The sequence below is a fragment of the Perca flavescens genome, chromosome 20, assembly GCF_004354835.1.
Source record: "Perca flavescens isolate YP-PL-M2 chromosome 20, PFLA_1.0, whole genome shotgun sequence".
NCBI lineage: Eukaryota > Metazoa > Chordata > Actinopteri > Perciformes > Percidae > Perca > Perca flavescens.
The window spans coordinates 24,191,474-24,210,413 of record NC_041350.1 but is presented as its reverse complement, the minus strand read 5'-3'; the positions used below and the strand labels follow the sequence as shown (position 1 = coordinate 24,210,413).

Genomic DNA, 18,940 nt, shown 5'->3' with positions numbered 1-18,940 from the left:
GGCAGTTTTCTTCTAATGAGCCACAAATGACATACAAAAATGTATTGTCCTCTGAGCTCTCATGGTTTTGTCTGACTAAAGGCTATGCCTGATATGGCATTGCATTCTTTTAATAACAGCCTGCTGTCTAATTAAGCTATGTCCAGGTTGGTAAAAGTGGTGTCTACAATTTGGTAGCATGGCATCTACTGTAACACATTTGGGATCTAATAGCATTGTATTTGATTTCAGATTAGATAAAATGGTGTCTTATAATAATTTACAGTTTATAGTGTCTAATAGTCTACATTTAGACAGAAATAGGTATTGATTATAAAACCGATATCAATGTGCCCATTGAGCAGTATATCAGCATTCCCAGCATTCAACGAGCTGATCCATATTGTGGCGTTGCACTGGACAGCTGAGTGGAAATAGACCCATGTCTCGGGAATGGAAGAAGAAAAGTATTGTGAGGTAACGCAAAACATATTGCAAGGGAACGCAAAATATTGCGATGTAACGCAAAACTTTTAGTGCGAGGTAACGCAAAAGTAGTCCCCTGAAAAAATCTCGCCGTGGCCCTTCTGGGGCTCCGTACAATTTACTGCCCACTCTAGAGTAGACTATTTTATTATGTAGAGCAGTGGTTTCCTGGGTTGTTAGTGACCCTTCAATGCAAAGCAATGATTATTGGCAACCATTTGTCACATGTTGCAAATGTCTTGAGTTGGGAGCACTTCAACCCAAAAAGTGATCTATGATGAAAATATTCTAAAATCAAGATTTCACTTTACAGCTTTTTGCAGAACTTTCTACCGTATTCCAAAGTTTTTTTTTCTCAGTGAATTGAACTTGCATAGTTGTATGAAATGTTAGTGATAAGAAGAGGTCATATCTGTGGCCAGTGAAGAAAGCCGTGGGATATGGCCAAAAGTTCTGGAAAAATCACAAGATAAGACTTAATTGATTCCCATGGAGAATAGTATCTAGGTAAAGGCATGATTACATACATGATACATAAAATAAGGAATATATTTTATATATCTATCATGAAAATACAATGCTATGAAATTCAGTATTTCAGATAAACTTGTTCTACTGAAGTTGACTTTGTAAAAATTTGTTGTTTTTAACGGTTCTTCCAAACAGCGTCTGATCCATTCTGTGCAGCTGACAGGGATTGGGGAGACACCAAAGTTGGCTACACTGCATACTTAAAATGCCCTAACGCGGCTGGACAAAGACAAAGGAAATGCGTAGACAAGGGGAAGTGGGGCGTAGAGTTAGCAGCATGTGTGAACCTGAATGTGAACCTTGTGCTGCAGAAAGCATTGGTAAGACAATGACTTTCATAACTGAAGGTTATAAAACAAGATCTCCATCATTTAATAGAAAAGTGACTCATACGAAACATTAGTTGAATTTGAAGCAACAAAATTATAAAACGTATGCTATTCAAAAGCTATAATCTACTGAAACGCATGTTACAAAATGATAGTTTTTACAGAAAGCATTGATGCATGCATTAGTTAGCCTCAGCTCTTTGGAGATTAATATCTTTGGTGGTAGCTGATGTTTGCATTTTGACACAAATATTCACCACACATAATTCATCACTGTTACAGATCGTCGACGTCGGACTTGGCTCACCAAATGAAAATGCTGCAGACGTATTTTCCCTCCTTGGGAACATCACTAATAACTCACAGGCTATCAACACTTATGCCAACATGAACGCATCAGTTCAAGTACTCTTCAGTTTGAGTGAAAAACCTATCAGCATAGATAAGGAACCAGCCACAAATGTAAGTATTACAGAATATTTGATTATCTTTATGGAGCGCTATTATTGGGTTTCAACCAAAATGTAGGCAAAGAGAAAATTACCAATTAATTTGTATTGGTTTTGTTGTTCTGTTATTCTTGTGTTGTATGTTTGACAAAGTAGCTGCTCAACGAGTATTTGTTGTAGTATTAAACCTCACTTGCTGTTACATCAAGCCATGTGAAATCAAGCAGGACTAAAATCTTTAGGATTACCACTTTAAGATGCCAATAATGAGTATGTTGTGCCAATATTCAGTGTAAATACAATCAAATAGACATATTTTCCATGTCATTTCCTTTTTCATAATTAATACAACCAGTATAAGTCATTCTAACTTTGAGCATACATGTTATATTTGAATAAACTGCAATTAAAACAAGCTTCTTTGTTTTCAGAACTTTCTGGAGTCATCCAGCAATTTGCTGGAAAAGTCTCTTAAGGAATCATGGCTCTCGAACCCTGACAAAAATAATGGGACACTGGCTGAGAAATATCTGATTTCTGTTGAGCACTTGATTCAGAAGACGAACATAACATATGACAACAACAAAAAAAATATAGAAGTAGCGGCATCCAATTGCACAGAGGGGTCAGAGTGTAGCAACCAGGTGTTCAATGTCACTGTCGAGCTTGATAGCCAACACCCTGGCAGTGTAAAAACAGCTGGGTTTAAAGAACTGCAGAACTATTTGCCCAGTTTACAGGACTTTGATCCTAACAGCATCGTTGTGTCAACAACAATGACAACTAATGAAAGAAAGCCATTGGAATCAGTTAAAGTTAAAATCTACTTTCAATTGCAAAACCCTAGGCCTCGGAATGTTAAAATAAAGTGTGTCTCATGGGACAACACCACAAGACAATGGTCAGAAGAGGGCTGTGAATGGCAGGGTGCTTCTGCAGAAGGAGTTTGTGCTTGCATACATTTGTCCTCATTTGCCATTCTAATGTCAAGGAATCCTGAACACATTAATGGGCTAGATGAGCTGACCTATGTCGGACTGTCTATATCAGTCGTGTCACTCATTATCAGCCTGGTGATAGAACTAACTGTCTGGAGCGCTGTAGTTAAGACCATTAGTTCATATTTACGCCATACTGCCCACATACACATTTCTCTATGTTTGCTTATTGCCGATTGCTGTTTTTTAGCATCTTCTAATCCAGAAGATCTTCCAGAAATGTGGTGCAGGATCTTTGTGGTGTTGAAGCATTTCTGTTACCTGTCCATGTTCTTTTGGATGTTGTGTCTGAGCAGCATGCTTCTTCACAAAACCATTTTTCCGCTCCATCATATCAGCAAAAATGCCTACCTGAAATTCTTTCTATTCCTGGGCTATGTGTGTCCGTTGCTGATTGTTGTTATCACGTTTGTTTGCTATGATGGTGGTGCTAAAGACAAGTACTTTTCCGGCGATACCTGTTGGCTGCGTTATGTTGGACTTATGAAAGGGTCCATCCATACATTTGTCATACCGGTCGGTATAATTGTCTTCTTCAATGTGTTCTCCATGCTGGTGGTAATTGTGAAGCTTTTGGATCACCCTATAAATACAGACAAATCCAATGAAAATGAAAATGAAAAAAAGGCTGCCAAAACTGCCATGAGGTCAGTTATTCTTCTGACTCCAATCTTTGGTGTGACTTGGATTTTCGGGTTTGCTGTCATGCTAATTGACCTTACAGCTGGAACCGTGGCCTTTGCAGTCAATTATATCTTCACCCTGCTGAATGCATTCCAGGTACGGTCAATATGATCTTCAAGTAAACATCTGGTCCAGTAAAAGTATTTTTTGCTCAGTAATGTCTTCTCATTTCATTTGCAGGGTTTGTTCATTTTGTTAACCACGTGCCTGGGGGACAAACTGGTAAGTTAGTTTTACTTCTTAAAAGAAAATGCAAACCTAAGTCATAATGTCTTTCATTTCTTGGATCAATTATGTTTTTTGGTAAGGTGTTACTTCAGCAGAAGATATTTGTAATATTTAAAGCATCAAGAATCAAAGAGGAATGGCTTTTTCTTGAATCACCATGCTGTAATTATATCAACCGAACTTCAGTAGCCTCAATAGACCAGAATTCAATGCAGCCACTGCCTCTGTGTGTGTGTGTGTGTGTGTGTGTGTGTGTGTGTGTGTGTGTGTGTGTGTGTCTGCAGTGTGTAACTACCTCTATATGTGTGTCTTTTCGCTATATATAGTGAAAAAAATATATAAGACAACATCTACATTGTTTTAGCTGTTCTTCAGTCATTTGACCTATTTAAAACTGTAATGAGTAAATTTAGCCTAGTAAAGCATTCACAATGCCGGTAATCAAATAAATGTGGTTTATTGTCCAGTCCGAGCATGCACAACATCACTGATGGTCTTTATGCTAAGCTAAGCTAAATGGCAGCTTCATATTTAACAAAACATATATGAGAGTGGTATCGGTCTTCTCATCTAACTCATCGTGAAAAAGTCAAACTATTCCTTTAGACACGTGCATTAACTCCATTATTTTGTCATTGAGTGCAAAAAGCTAAATTTGTTTAGACTTTATTAAGAAGTTTAATGTGTAATAGAACTGTTAGTAACCACAAACAAGGTAGTAAAGCATCACTAAAAATGTTTTAATCCAATTTTGACAGATCCGCAATGCACTGCTGAAACGTCTCAGGAAAAATGTAAGTGTGCTCTGACTGGGTTTACTCATATGTAAAATGCCACACTGACTATTGATACATTTACACATCCTTCTCCTCTGCTCACCAGGATCCAGCATCGACTACTGACAGCTCCACGAAGTTAGACTCCACTTGGAAGCAGTGAAAATCATCATACCAAACATGTGCACTCTGACATCAAAACAAACTACATCTTGCACATAAAACCACAGATAATACCTTGAACGGGAACACCATCTAAATTAAGAATTCCAATATGCTATTTCCATGACATAGGAAGGTTCAATCAATATTTGTGAACATGATCGACTCTCCCAAAAAGTCAGAAAACCAGAGAAGTAAAGCTTGATTTATGACCCCGCGGAGGCTCCACGCAGAGCAGTTGCCGTAGCTTATGCAAGTGGCCTGAAGTTTATACTTGTGCGTTTGTGTGTGCGTTGATCTCAGCAGGGCCGGCATGTGTGTGTGTGTTGTGGGGGAGGGGTGTGTGGTAGAGTGAGTGATAGAGTGACGGCGATTAGCTTCGGAGCTAAACCGACTCTAGAGTCATAGTGAGAGAAACAAAGTGTCTCCCCTGTTCTTTCTTACCACGGTGGGAAATCTGGAGCAGGAAAAGTTAACCCTCTCCTTGATATCATGTTGTTTATGGAGAAGGAGAACCAGGAAATGAGTCGGGGGGGGGGGGGTGGAGGAATGCAATGCATGCCACGGCCGAACGACGTGTTGTTACATTTTTCGAGAGGTGTGCGTCAGGCTCCGGCGTAGGGTCCAAGTAGTTTTGTGTCTCCACGTACCTATGTACGTAGCCACGGCGTAGATTTTACGCATAAGTATAAATTAAAGTTTAAGTCTCAAACTTGTGATGTCATCAAGTATGACAACATTCCCCTTTGTGCTCTCAGTGTCATCTATAACATCTTTCCCAATTCATTGTCAATAGAAATGTTCCAGACTTTATACTTGATGACATCACAAATTTCAGTTTTAGCACACTAGTTTTTGGATTTGGGAGAGAGTTGTTCATCTTTACTAATAGTTTTGGACTGTTGATAGGAATAAGATGATTAATTTTATTTTTTTTAAAGTGCGTGGTTCTCCTTTATTAACTCTACTGATGTGACTACTTTTTTTTGTTTATTTTGGTTTATTACTTGTGATTGAAATTACAGTCCACTTAACAACAATGGAATGTTTGTTTATTAGATACGTTTTTGAGTGCTAAAGCACTGAAACACTATGTACAACTCTTGTACATACTTTGTTGTATAAAGGGGAGTTAAGCCTACGTCTGAATGTTGCTAGAGATCCTGTTTTCTTCATTTTCCTTGCCTTGTTCTGCCCATTCCTCGTCTGTATCATCCATTGAAATCCCTTTCTGGGCTGCCATCTTGCGGTAGGCCTGGCACTCAATTTCTGCTCTGCAACATACAAAAAACAGGGCTATTTACTTATTTAACCGATAGTGTCATCGTATAAGGTTATTGGACTGTGTATTTAAAATAAAGCTTTAATTAAAGTGACCCAAGTGTGAAAATCAAGGAGGATATTCAGAGAATCAAATAACATCAGTGGTGGAAGAATTGGAAAACTGGGCTTCATTGTATACTTTTTTAGGAATCGAACACAGTCATGGTGTCCATATATTTCGGCTATCCGCACTGGTTTGTCTCCACAGCAGTCCTCCTTGTCTATAGGTGCATGGAGGGAGTGCAGCAGCCGCAGCACAGCCAGCCGGCCAGACTCTGCAGCACTGTGGGCAGGAGTCCATCCATGCTCTGTTCTCAGACACGGCCTGGCTCCATGCTCAATAAGGATCCTGACCGTTTCTGTGTGCCCTGTGGAAAAGGCATCAGTGTGATCTGACATTAAGAACCTGATGATTTTTTTTAAATATAGGTGGTTAAAGACAAATTCTTACTATGACAATAAGATGAAAGAAATAGAAGCAGCAGAAAAAAACAATAAGTTCAGTAATGCATCAAAAAAGGGCACTCCATTAAAGGCACAATCCATTACCCAAATGTAAGAGGGTTTAGGGGTGACTTATTAGGAGAAACAATTATTCAATGTATCAATAAGGTGATCGGCAGAAAATATTCCCTGTTTCCAGTTTCTCCAATGTGACAAATTGCTGCTTTAATTTGTTTTATGTCATTGCAAAAATACTACTGTTTACTACGGCTTAAGGCCCAAAATATTTTTCTATCTACTGCTACATTATGAACTATCCATGGGACAGGTCTGCTTTTGATCCCCAGAGTCAAAACAAAACATGGAGAAGCAGCGTTCAGTTTCTATGCACCATACACCACCCCCAGATAACTGCAAGTCCACTGCAACTCAGCCTTTTTAAATCAAGACTGATGAAGGTTTGCTGTTGCCTTTTATTGAATCAAATTATTAATTTCTCTCACTGCACTGTAACTTTTATTTTATACCTGTCTTATTTTATATGAACTTGTTTTTATTCCTTTGACTTTTTAATGACTGTTTTGAATTGTATTTAAATGTCCTTTTAATGTTTTATGTAAAGCACTTTGGAATTGCCTTGTTGAAATGTACTATATAAATAAACTTGCCTTGCCTAAATATCTTTGGGTTTTGCTCTGTTGGTCAGACAAAACAAGACATCTGAGGACGACATGTTGGACTCTGACTTTAACATTTTAAAACTGAATTACACTGAACACTGAATTAATGGTTAACATGTATTAATTCAAAACACAAATCCCTCCCACGTTGACTGACAAGTCTTTTAATGAACATACTTTTTAAGGCTACTAAATCTAAGATATTGATGTTTTCTGATCAGGGTTCAAAATTAATTTTCTCCAGCAGCTAGTGAATGTTCAAATTCTACCAGCCGCTCAGTATGTTATCATTGTTATTTTGGCAGGTGAGTAAAGCAAATCTACCAGCCACCTGCACATTTTACCAGCATTTGGCTAGTAGATGGTGCTAATTCTGAACTCTGTTTCTGATACTGTATTGTAGTATCAGAAACTGTATTGTAGGAACAAAAAAAAAGGTTTAAACCTCAGACAAACACAGGAGTAAAAAAAAAAACAGACCAATATGTTTAAAGGGATGGTTCGGAGTAATTTCACCCTAGGGTCCTTTGCACTATGACCTCGAGCCAAACACCCCCCCAGAAGCTTTTTTCAGCTGGGTCGAACATTGGGCGAGTTAGCGTAGAGTAGCGTTATCAGCTGAATAGCTTAGCGCACGGGCTAATGGACCCAGGTTTGTATCTCGTAAATGACCCCACTAATAATTGCCGAAATTATACCAAACTTCTACACTAGTACAAATAGGTTATGGGTTCATAAAACGATGGATTGGAAAGTTTGTAAGTACACCAGAAGTTTATGTAAATAACACTTGCCTGCTGGCTTCTTCTCTCTGCTGTTGTTGTTGCTGCTGCTGCCGGGTGTTCTGAACATCATACCCATCAGAATGGGATACCTTTGGTTAATGCGCATGCGCAGCAGTGAAATTTGTGGAATTGCGCATGCGTTAAATTTAAACCATCAGTTCAGCATACCCAAGATTACAAGCGGTAAGTGTTGGTGTATTATATCGCATATTATATACACATTACCTAATTGCATGCCTTGTACAATCACAAGAAATGTTGACAGACGTTTTCAATATATTATTTTTAGCAAGTGGAGTCGTAAAGTCGCGTAATGTCGAGTTAAAACGTTAAATCTGGTGTTAACTCGAGGTTCTAGCGTTTGCCGCCATCTGACCGAGATTAAACACATCAACTAATGTTTTGCTTTTAAATGATTAATGCTTCTTTTTCTGCTAACTGTAGTTTAACCATGGAAAATAAGTGGTAGAAACTGTATTTTTATTAAATCAGGGGCTATCAAAACAGCATACCCCTGTAGAAACTGTATTTTTATTAAACAAGGGGCTATCAAAACAGCATACCCCTGTAGAAACTGTATTTTTATTAAACAAGGGGCTATCAAAACAGCATACCCCTGTAGAAACTGTATTTTTTATTAAACAAAGGGCTATCAAAACAGCATACCCCTGTAGAAACTGTATTTTTTATTAAACAAAGGGCTATCAAAACAGCATACCCCTGTAGAAACTGTATTTTTATTAAACCAGGGGCTATCAAAACAGCATACCCTTCACAAACACTGGTATGCTGTTTTGACAAAGTAGGCTAAATTGACAGACCCCACTATAAAACTCAACTTCCGGTATGCTATTCTGACAAAGTATGCACTGGCAGTAAGAGGAGTGCTTAGGGACGTCTACAAATTACAACACTGAAAAGAGATACAACAAAAATATTTATTAATTTAACTTTTTTTTTTAAAGTAAGTGATGTAATATAACTAGCAGGAGACAAGTTATAATTGAGGTAAGTTTGGAGACATTACCTTATTTAATCATTAAATTAATAAATATTTTAGTTGTATCTCTTTTCGGTGTTGTAATTTGTAGATGGCCCCAAGCACTCAGTAGCAACAGCAACAGCAACAGCAGCAGCAGCAGAGATGAGAAGCCAACAGGCAAGTGTTATTTACATAAACTTCTGGTGTACTTACAAACTTTTCAATCCATCGTTTTATGAATGCATAACCTATTTGTACTAGTGTAGATGTTTGGTATCATTTCGGGCATTATTAGTGGGGTCATTTACGAGATACGTGGGTCCATTAGCCCCTGCCTTAAGCTATTCAGCTGATAACGCTATTCTACGCTAACTCTCCTAATGTTCGACCCAGCTGAAAAAAGCTTCTGGGGGGGTGTTTGGCTCGAGGTCATAGTTGCAAAGGACCGTAAGGTGAAATTACTCCGAACCATCACTTTAATTCTGAACTTTTGAGAAGCACATCTTTCTACCTCAACATACAATTGTGGATGTGTATAATTTGCCTTTGAAGAAGAAGCAACTGGGCTTTTAAATTTGGCGACATTGTTGCTTACAGCACAAATAGGCTATATCATTTGACGGAGAAAAAGCTAACGTTACAGTAGGCTAAAAGAAAATAGTGAAATATATAAATAACTAACCACCTTCAGAGCATTTTGGACACCCACTCCCGGCCGTGACCGTTATAGCAGCATTGAATGGCGACAGTTGTAAAACTAATGCTATTTAAGACCTGCAGGTGTATCAGGAGATACGGATGGTACATTTCCACTGATCCACGATCTACCTTTAGCTGCTGCCCAGTGAAGAGGTGTCTTGTAGCTCCAGTCGATATCTCTCTGATTGGGATTACATTCATTTTGCCTCAGAATCTCCTCAACTTGATCAAAATCCCCCGCTGCAGCTGCTTGGTGCAACTCTGTCATTTTCGTTACTATGGTTGCCTAGCAACAAGTGTAAACGGTAAATGCTGCCACCTGCTGTAGGTAGTGGGTGAAGTTCTCTTAATACATCCATGGGGTGAAGCCGGAAAACTACCTGTTTTTATTTGCCTTGACCCACATAGTTATTATATTCATATTGCTGATGATTATTTCTCTGAACTCTCATTGTGAAAGTTTTTTGTGAAAGCCCCAAGTCAATCCTACAACATCACCGCAATATCGACATCAATGTATTCGGTCGAAAATATCGTATATATATTTGATTTTTTTCCATATCGCCCAGCTCTATCGTGGAGAAAAAATGAGGGGGATTTTAAGTTTGTGAGTGAAGCTATGCAACTTTAAAATTAGCCCAACATTTTTCGGATTGCAATTTGTGGAACACTGCTAGGTATGACGGAGAGGGAATTTGCAAGGATTGGTTGTTTATTGGGGAAATTTAACTGCCAAGTTGGGTAGGCTATGTTTTTTTTTTTTTAAACCAATTCAGGCACTGTGTCTTAAAGAAGAAAATGTTTCTATGAATAACCTTATGTGTCCTTCTTTGTAGTGTAGGAAAGGTTCTGGAAGTTTTTTTTTGATGAAAACACCAGAACTGCAGATTTAAGTATCATAACGAATATCCAAATTTGATCACTTTATTAAACATCAACTTAAATAAACGGACTGTAAAACTCAACACAGTTAATGCTGAAGAACAAGATGTTTTGCATATAGTAACAGCCTGCAACACAGCCAGTTCAAAGGTTATCAATTTAAAAACTTCAGCCTCTTACTCATTCATGCAAGTACTTTACGTTTATTGGCACAAGTTATGCACATATCACACTATTTCATTTAGTCAGTAAACTACATTTAGTAACATTTCTAACAAAATCTGTACATTTTCAGTTAACAAAAGCCTTGCTCTGTCACAACTGGGTTGGACAACATGGGCATTCATCTGGGTCCAGATCTGAAACCAATAAACACAAATGTTAGATTACATATTGAAAACTAACTTTAAAAGGGATTTCATGTCTAAATATCAATAATTCCCTGCTAGTTGTTTTTACCACATTTTTATTATTCAAAAATCCCAGTAAACTCACTACAAAAAAACTAGAGTACACCACTGTCATCTGGTCCACTAAAGATGAGAGATCATACGGCATTAAATAAGTTTGTGAATATGACATTCATTAAATACCTAATTAATCTCAAGTAGCTACTGTTTTAAGGTTTCAAAAATCAAGTAGTCTACTAACCTGATCCCAAACCTTCTGCCAAGGCATGGTCTGTGGCCCGTCTTCTCCAGTATTTCTCCATCAGTGTATTCACAACCACTCCCTCGTGCTCAATTTCCACTGCATACTGAGGAACTGCAATATCTGGATGATCCTCTGTGTTGAACACGGTCACTCTCAGTTCTTTATCGACCAGGAGATTGTAGAAGTCATCGTAACCTTCATCATCCCAGGAGCCCTTGGACTCATCAAATCCATTCAAAGAGCACAGAAAGGCCTGAGGAAACTTCTCCAGCAGACTATGAGGAAGTGGTCTCACATTCTTGATGTCAACGTCACATTCATTTCCAAAGTCGATAAACAGGACATTGAATTCATCGTCAACTCTGCGAATGACTTGAGCTCGATACCACCGTTTGTCACTGGAAAACAGAGCAAGGCATGGACTTCCAGGACCAAGAGTCCCCGGGAACATCATGTCCTGTTGTGTGTGTGCCGCTTCCTGAGCAAGCCTTGACACTTCGCTAAGCTCCTCCGTGTTGGCGTACTGACACCAGAAGAAATTGGGTTCCCCAATACAAGAGGCATATACCTCCTCCTTTTTGTTTTTGGAGATGCATGGCTTCTTGTACATGCAAGTATTCACATTTCCTTTGGAAACACTGAGGTGTGTCATGTTGGACTCAGTTTGACGATCTTGGAGCAGAGGTTCTGTTTGAGGGTGTTCTATCGAAACACATTCTTTGGCAACTGGTTTCCAGTATTTCTCCATCAGTGTATTCACAAGCACTCCCTCACACTCAAGTTCCACTGCATACTGAGGAACTGCAATATCTGGATGATCCTCTGTGTTAAACACCGTCACTCTCAGTTCTTTATCAACCACGAGATTGTAGAAGTCATCGTAACCTTCATCATCCCAGGAGCCCTTGGACTCATCAAATCCATTCAAAGAGCACAGAAAGGCCTGAGGAGCCTTCTCCAGCAAACTCTGAGGCAGTGATCTCACATTCTTGATGTCAACATCACACTCATTTCCATAGTCGATAAACACAACATTGAATGCATTGTCAACTCTGCGAATTACTTGAGCTCTATACCACTGTTTATCACTGGAAAACAGAGCAAGGCATGGACTGCCAGGAGCAAGAGTCTTGGGGAACGTCATGTCCTGTTGTGTGTGCGCCATTTCCTGAGCAAGCCTTGACACTTTGCTGAGCTCCTCGGTGTTGGTGTACTGACACCAGAACAAATTGGGTTCCCCAATAGAAGAAGCATATACCTCCACCTTTTTGTTTTTGGAGATGCATGGCTTCTTGTACGTGCAAGTATTCACATTTCCTTTGGAAACACTGAGGTGTGTCATGTTGGACTCAGTTTGACCATCTTTGAGGAAAGTTTCTGTTTGAGGGTGCTCTATCCCAACACGTTCTTTGGCAACTGGTTTCCAGTATTTCTGCATTGCTACATTTACAACCATTCCCTCACACTCAATTTCTACTGCATACTGAGGAACTGCAATCTCTGGATGATCCTCTGTGTTGAACACTGCCACTCTCAGCGGTTTATCGATCACAAGATTATAGAAGTCATCGTAACCTTCATCATCCCAGGAGCCCTTAGATTCATCAAATCCATTCAAAGAGCACAGAAAGGCCTGAGGAGCCTTCTCCAGCAGACTCTGAGGCAGTGATCTTACATTCTTGATGTCAACGTCACATTCATTTCCATAGTCAATAAACACACATTTGAATTCATCGTCAACTCTGCTAATTACTTGAGCTCGATACCACAGTTTGTCACTGGAAAACCGAGCAAGACATGGACTTCCATGACCAAGAGTCTCTGGGAACTTTAAGTCCTGTTGTGTGTGTGCTGCTTCCTGAGCAAGCCTAGACACTTCGCTAAGCTCCTCCGTGTTGGCATACTGACACCAGAAGAAATTGGGTTCCCCAATACAAGAGGCATATACCTCCTCCTTTTTGTTTTTGGAGATGCATGGCTTCTTGTACATGCAAGTATTCACATTTCCTTTGGAAACACTGAGGTGTGTCCTGTTGGACTCAGTTTGACCATCTTGGAGGAGAGTTTCTGTTTGAGGGTGTTGTATCGAAACACATTCTTTGGCAACTGGTTTCCAGTATTTCTCCATCAGTGTATTCACAAGCACTCCCTCACACTCAAGTTCCACTGCATACTGAGGAACTGCAATATCCGGATGATCCTCTGTGTTAAACACCGTCACTCTCAGTTCTTTATCAACCACAAGATTGTAGAACTCATCATAACCTTCATCATCCCAGGAGCCCTTGGACTTATGAAATCCATTCAAATAGCTCAGAAAGGCCTGAGGAGCCTTCTCCAGCAGACTCTGAGGCAGTGATCTCACATTCTTGATGTCAACGTTACACTCGTTTCCATAGTCAATAAACACAACATTGAATGCATCCTCCTCTCTGCTAATTACTTGAGCTCGATACCACTGTTTATCACTGGAAAAAAGAGCAAGACATGGACTGCCAGGACCAAGAGTCTCGGGGAACATCATGTCCTGTTGGGCCTGTCCTGCTTCCTGAGCAAGTCTTGACGCTGCGTTCAGATCTTCAATGTTTGTGTACTGACACCAGAAGTAATGTGGTCCAACAATGCAGGATGCGTATACCGCTCTGGTCTTGTTTTGAGAAATGTTTGGCCACATGCAGATGTTAACATTTCCCTTGGGGCAAGAAGGAAGGGAAGGTTGTGTAATTTCTATGTCAATTTGGCCACTTTTTATTTCTTTGTCAAGAATGACATCCAAATTTGTTTTTCTTCCTTCATCCAAATTATTTTTAAGTTCAATCTCTGGTGCAGGGACATTAATTATGGATTGTGACTTTAGCTCATCTCTTGCACATGTCACATTTCTGCTGTGGACTTGTTTTTGTTTGGTTGTCTGTGTTACTACTGATCCATTCATGAGCTTTTGTATTAAACCATCCTCATTTGGCACACTTGCATGTTCTGAGCAGTTGGAGATCTGGTGAGCAGTCTGAACGAGACTAGTCATCTCTTGTGTCACACTATTACATCCAAGTGGGTGATCTGTGCAATATGGATGGCCATTTAGTTGATAACCATTTTCCATCCCTTTGTCACCAGAAGCATTTTGCACCTCAGAGGGGAAACTTGTTAAAGGATTCCCATTGCTCTGTATTAGAGGGCTTGGATGTTCTGAGCTTCTTTTGCTAAGAGTATCGCCAGCTCCAGAAGTGGGTCCATCATCTGTTCTGCCATTGACCGCTCGGTTCTTGGTCCATGGCAAAGTTTCCTCCAGTAAACCATCAACATTTACAATGACTTTGTTATGCAATTCCATGCCACGTTCGTCTCCAAGTGGACTGAGAAATGATGAGAGAAGGGGTACATTTTGGACATAGGAATTTTGTTCAGTCTTGGATGGTGAAATGGGTCCTGCAATCTCTATGAAACAACTGTTGATGCATGCACCATTATCTGCATAAAGGATGACATTATAGACATCTTGATGTATATTGTTGTGGTAAAATTTCGCCACAAATGTCCGGTTCAGGAGCAGTGATTTCAAGTAATCAGTCTGGTCTGTAGTCCACCCTGTGCGGTTATCTTTTACACCTTCAAGAGAACAGGGATACGTGACAACTGGCATTTTCAGAAATTTTACATGCAGAGGTCGGATGTTTCCAATTGGGACCAATTCACTTTTGCCTTCATCCACATGCAAGACTTCTACAGCACCATCGCTAGTCATTGTTTGCTTTAGTATCGAGCGATGCCATTTTCCGGTTATGCCTCTAGCGGCACATGGATCCCCACAGGTCAAAGGCTGTGTCTCTCCTGAATCTGAGCTATCTTCATAGTGCTGCTGGATCTGTTCTGATAACATCTTCACTGACTTGGAAAAAATTAGGAGAATGCAAAAAATACGATATGGATTAGCTACCGCAGTCACATTAACAGTTTCAAAAGTATCAGTTAACAGTTCTGGGTAAAAGTATTGCTCAGGCTTCTTAAGTTGGCAGCTAACATTCAGATTCTGTTGCTGCGTTACGTGGTCGGCCTCAAGACATTTCTGTACGAGACATTTAAACTCGTCGACTGGCATTTTCTTTGCAACTCCAACCTTACACATGTGTTTGGAAATTGTTGGTATGTCAAGGAGAATGGTCCTGTCTGGCATCAGCACATGTTGAACCAGTCCCTTAAAGGTCTTGCCAGGCAGGGACTCCAAAAATGTTGTGGCTTTTTCAGGCCAGTTATTCCCAAGGGAGAGGACATTTGCGAGTATGCATGATTCAGTTTCAGGAGGAAGGAGAAAACTGTCCTTCTTGCCCCATGCTAAAGCTTCATTTGTGGTGATATGAGGCTGTCCCTGGTCAATCAGAAAAACGTTGCAAGCTTCAGTTTGAATCGATACAATCCGAGCTCTGTGCCAGGTTTCACTGATGCAAACCAGACAGTGATCCCCTGGGTTTCCTTCTGGTCCATAAAACTTCCTTTTAGGAGTCTGAATTTCATCTCTCATCTGCTCATACATGTGCTTCTTCCCATTATCCATGTTGGCCCACAATTCCACAAGACCACAAGTGGAGTTTAGGTTTACCCTCGTAATAAGAACTGGTACTTTTGATCCTGGTGTTGGAAGGCCAGGAATTGAACACATTGTGAAACTCAGGAGGTCAAACACACCTGCAAAAAAGAAAAAAAGAAATGTTGAAGAAATACAGGCTTTTTAACCATTATGACACCAACGTCACTAACCTTTAGAATTTCCGGGACAGTTCAGTAACCATCTGTGCACTTCATCTGCTTAAATTGTCATTTAACTGCATCACGTGTAGCCTACCTAATAAACTGGCAACTGAGTGTAAATCAGCACTAAAAAAAAAATAATTCTACTACCTCTCTAGAAATTAAAAACCTAGAAGTTGTGGTTGCTGAAGAAAAGATGGAAGGCAATGAAAATAATTTTATTTGAACTACATTTTAGTGTTGTCTTTTTCATCAACGATACATAATGATATCGCCACAGTCAGCATCTAATGACAGCAGTGCTGTCCCATCATTATTATTATTATTATTATTAACAACAAATGTAACGCTTCAGCAGAGGTGTTCATTTCCAAACAGGCTTAGCGGCTTGACAATTAACATCAAGGTGGATTTGATTCACAAAGGGTATTTTGTTGACGGTAATTTTATTAGTGTTATAAGTTAGCAGCACACTTAAACAAGCAGTCCCAGGGTGAGACATAGGAAGACAGCTCTCTTTGCCTGTCAGCTCCGAGGTGACATTATGTTCTGCCGTCTGTTCAGAAGTGGTGAATTTACAGCTCACATCAAGTTAATATGATATAGTTTCTGGCTTTTGTTTGATATCTAGTGTCGGCAAAAAGGTTGTTTTATTGTGATTCTTTTGAGTGATTTTAAGCTGGGCTTTCATTGTGAAAGGTAGACAAGGAAGAGCTGACGTTATGGCAAGGTTTTTTTTCCTTTGTGACATTGTGCTGCTGTTAAGTTTGATTTATAGTTTAATATCCCTTGTCGTGTGGAGTTCCTCAAGGGTCTGTCCTTGGGCCACTACTTTTTTCATTGTATCTTTTGCCTCTTGGGTCAATTCTTAGAAATCACAATGTTTCGTTTAATTTTTATGCTGACGACTGCCAAATTTATGTACCAATAGGACAGTCAAAAGCTCTCTTGGAGTGTCTGACCGAAGTGAAAGCTTGGATGTCAATGAATTTTTTGTATTTTAATGAGAGAAAGACTGAGCTTGTGTTATTTGCTCCTAGTGACTCAGCAGCTATGACACCTGTTGACTTGGGTTGGTTAACTACAGATATTAGCCCTGTGGTTACAAACCTGGGTGTCAAATTGGATGGTCGCTTAAAACTCGATGCTCAGATTGGTGCAGTGGTGAAGACCAGCTTTTTCCAGCTTAGGCAACTGGCTAAAGTGAAACCGGTTCTATCGTGACATGATTTTGAAATTTTAATTCATGCCTTTATTACTACTTGTTTAGATTATTGCAATGCACTCTACACTGGCATTAGCAAATCTAATATGGCACGATTACAATTGGTTCAAAATGCAGCTGCTCGTCTTTTAACTGGAACCCGAAAATTTGATCATATCACACCTATCCTCCAATCTCTCCACTGGCTTCCTGTGCATTTTCGCACAGATTTTAAAATTCTTTTATTTGTTTTTAAATGTCTGCATGATTTGGCCCCCAAGTATTTGTCCGATTTGATTGTACCCTATACTCCCTCTCGTTTGCTCCGGTCAGCGGACCAGGCACTACTGGTCATCCCTAAGACCAAACGTAAATCCAGGGGTGATCGTGCGTTTGCGGTGGCAGCTCCGAGACTCTGGAATGAACTGCCTTTGCACATCAGATTGACAGAGTCTCTTCCCGTTTTTAAATCTCGTCTTAAAACTCATTTATTTTCTTTGGCTTTTAACTCAGTTTGAGGGATGATTTTTGAGGCTGTTTTTCTTTTTAGAATTCTTTTGTATTGCTATTTTATTGTTCTATTGTGTCACTACTATACGTTATTGCTTATTTTAGATTGTGTTCAGCACTTTGGTCAACTATGTTGTTTTTAAAGTGCTTTATAAATAAAGGTGGATTGGATTGGATCCAATGCTGTCCAAACTGCTTCAAATCCAAACGGCAACTTCATAGAGTATCCAGGAAACCAAGTGTGAAGTAGATCGGATGAACGGTTAATGAGATGACAACATCTTATTAACCGAATCTCTGTATTTGTGTGTGTGCGCGTGTGCAGACGCGCGCACACACATACAGATATTCCGCAATTTATAGTTCGATTTAGAAGCAAGATGCCTTATATGCCTTGTGTGGGTGAACAATCTCAGCATCAAGTTACATCCAAGTGACAGTCACCTCTTACAGTATTACAGATTCAAAGGTTAGTTTACATATCCCCATTTTTATTAAGAGTTGTATGCTGCATCCTTTCAAAAAGGAATTGCAGTATTTACAATTCAAGACACAAAACCTTTAGATATATCAATCAATTGAAATTCCGGGTCATCTATATGAATTAAAATAACATTTTGTAAAAAATGGTGGTCACCAAGGTAATAATGATAAAATTAGGGAAAATGCCTGCTGGTTGATTCAGGCTTAGAAAGCCTTATTGTGCTAATATGAAGTGGCTGTGTTCTGGTGAGTGAGCAAGTGATTTAGGTTTTCTGTTTTTTTCTTTTTTTATCTTGAATGTATAAATGTGAGATTTAAGCCAGTTTTTCACACAATCAAACTGTTGTGAAAATTAAAATAGCCTACTTTAATTAAGAACACACATTGTCTGTGTTAAAAATGCGTTTTTATTCTAAGAATCTAAAAGTTATTTTACACCACAATTCACTTTGATAATCCTAAAAATATACAGCATGTCTAGGCCTACATGTGATTCTAAACTGGCTCCAACCATTCATTGCAGTTGCAAATCCAGCTCCCCCTGCAAAAATGCCCATAATAAATACAACTTAATATCCCACTATCTAAGCACACGCCTTACGTTGCTTTTCAGTGTGTGTGTGTGTGTGTGTGTTAAACATAATACACTCAACTCTGATTGCCCCACATTTACGCATACCAACTTGTTACATAATTAAACATAGATCGATTGTCTCACCGTCGTGTTTGTTGCAGGCGACTCTTCACCATTGGGATTTATTGTCAGGAGGTGGGGGCGGGCACCGCTCACGTGGGTTTTTAAAGGCCTCACATTTCTGGGTGATTAAAAATGTCTCGAAGAATAAATTCACGATATTAAGCTGACCCTTTTTAATAGTTTAGATGTGTTCATATGGGTTAAACTCCGAACTCTGCCGAATTAAACG

The 18,940-nt window shown here is 39.5% G+C and overlaps 3 protein-coding genes across 3 annotated transcripts; 1 reads left to right on the top strand and 2 right to left on the bottom strand.

Annotated features, from left to right (window-relative positions):
* Nucleotides 1-2,490: 2,490 nt before the first annotated feature.
* On the top strand, nt 2,491-4,832 carry adgrf3a (adhesion G protein-coupled receptor F3a). The gene is made up of 4 exons (XM_028566650.1): nt 2,491-3,552; nt 3,637-3,678; nt 4,443-4,478; nt 4,567-4,832. Exons 1-4 carry the CDS (start codon nt 2,551-2,553, stop codon nt 4,621-4,623), a joined length of 1,137 nt encoding a protein of 378 aa, XP_028422451.1. The 5' UTR covers nt 2,491-2,550; the 3' UTR covers nt 4,624-4,832.
* An 825-nt stretch (nt 4,833-5,657) lies between these two features.
* ankrd66 (ankyrin repeat domain 66) lies at nt 5,658-9,816 on the bottom strand. The gene is made up of 3 exons (XM_028566571.1): nt 9,665-9,816; nt 6,085-6,313; nt 5,658-5,896 (listed from the first exon to the last, which is right to left on the bottom strand). Exons 1-3 carry the CDS (start codon nt 9,801-9,803, stop codon nt 5,761-5,763), a joined length of 504 nt encoding a protein of 167 aa, XP_028422372.1. The 5' UTR covers nt 9,804-9,816; the 3' UTR covers nt 5,658-5,760.
* Nucleotides 9,817-10,600: 784 nt separating this feature from the next.
* On the bottom strand, nt 10,601-18,938 carry tdrd6b (tudor domain containing 6b). The gene is made up of 3 exons (XM_028566705.1): nt 18,733-18,938; nt 11,069-15,754; nt 10,601-10,776 (listed from the first exon to the last, which is right to left on the bottom strand). The coding sequence occupies exons 2-3, from the start codon at nt 15,726-15,728 to the stop codon at nt 10,733-10,735; spliced, it is 4,704 nt and encodes a 1,567-aa protein (XP_028422506.1). The 5' UTR covers nt 15,729-15,754; nt 18,733-18,938; the 3' UTR covers nt 10,601-10,732.
* Between the last annotated feature and the right edge of the window lie 2 nt (nt 18,939-18,940).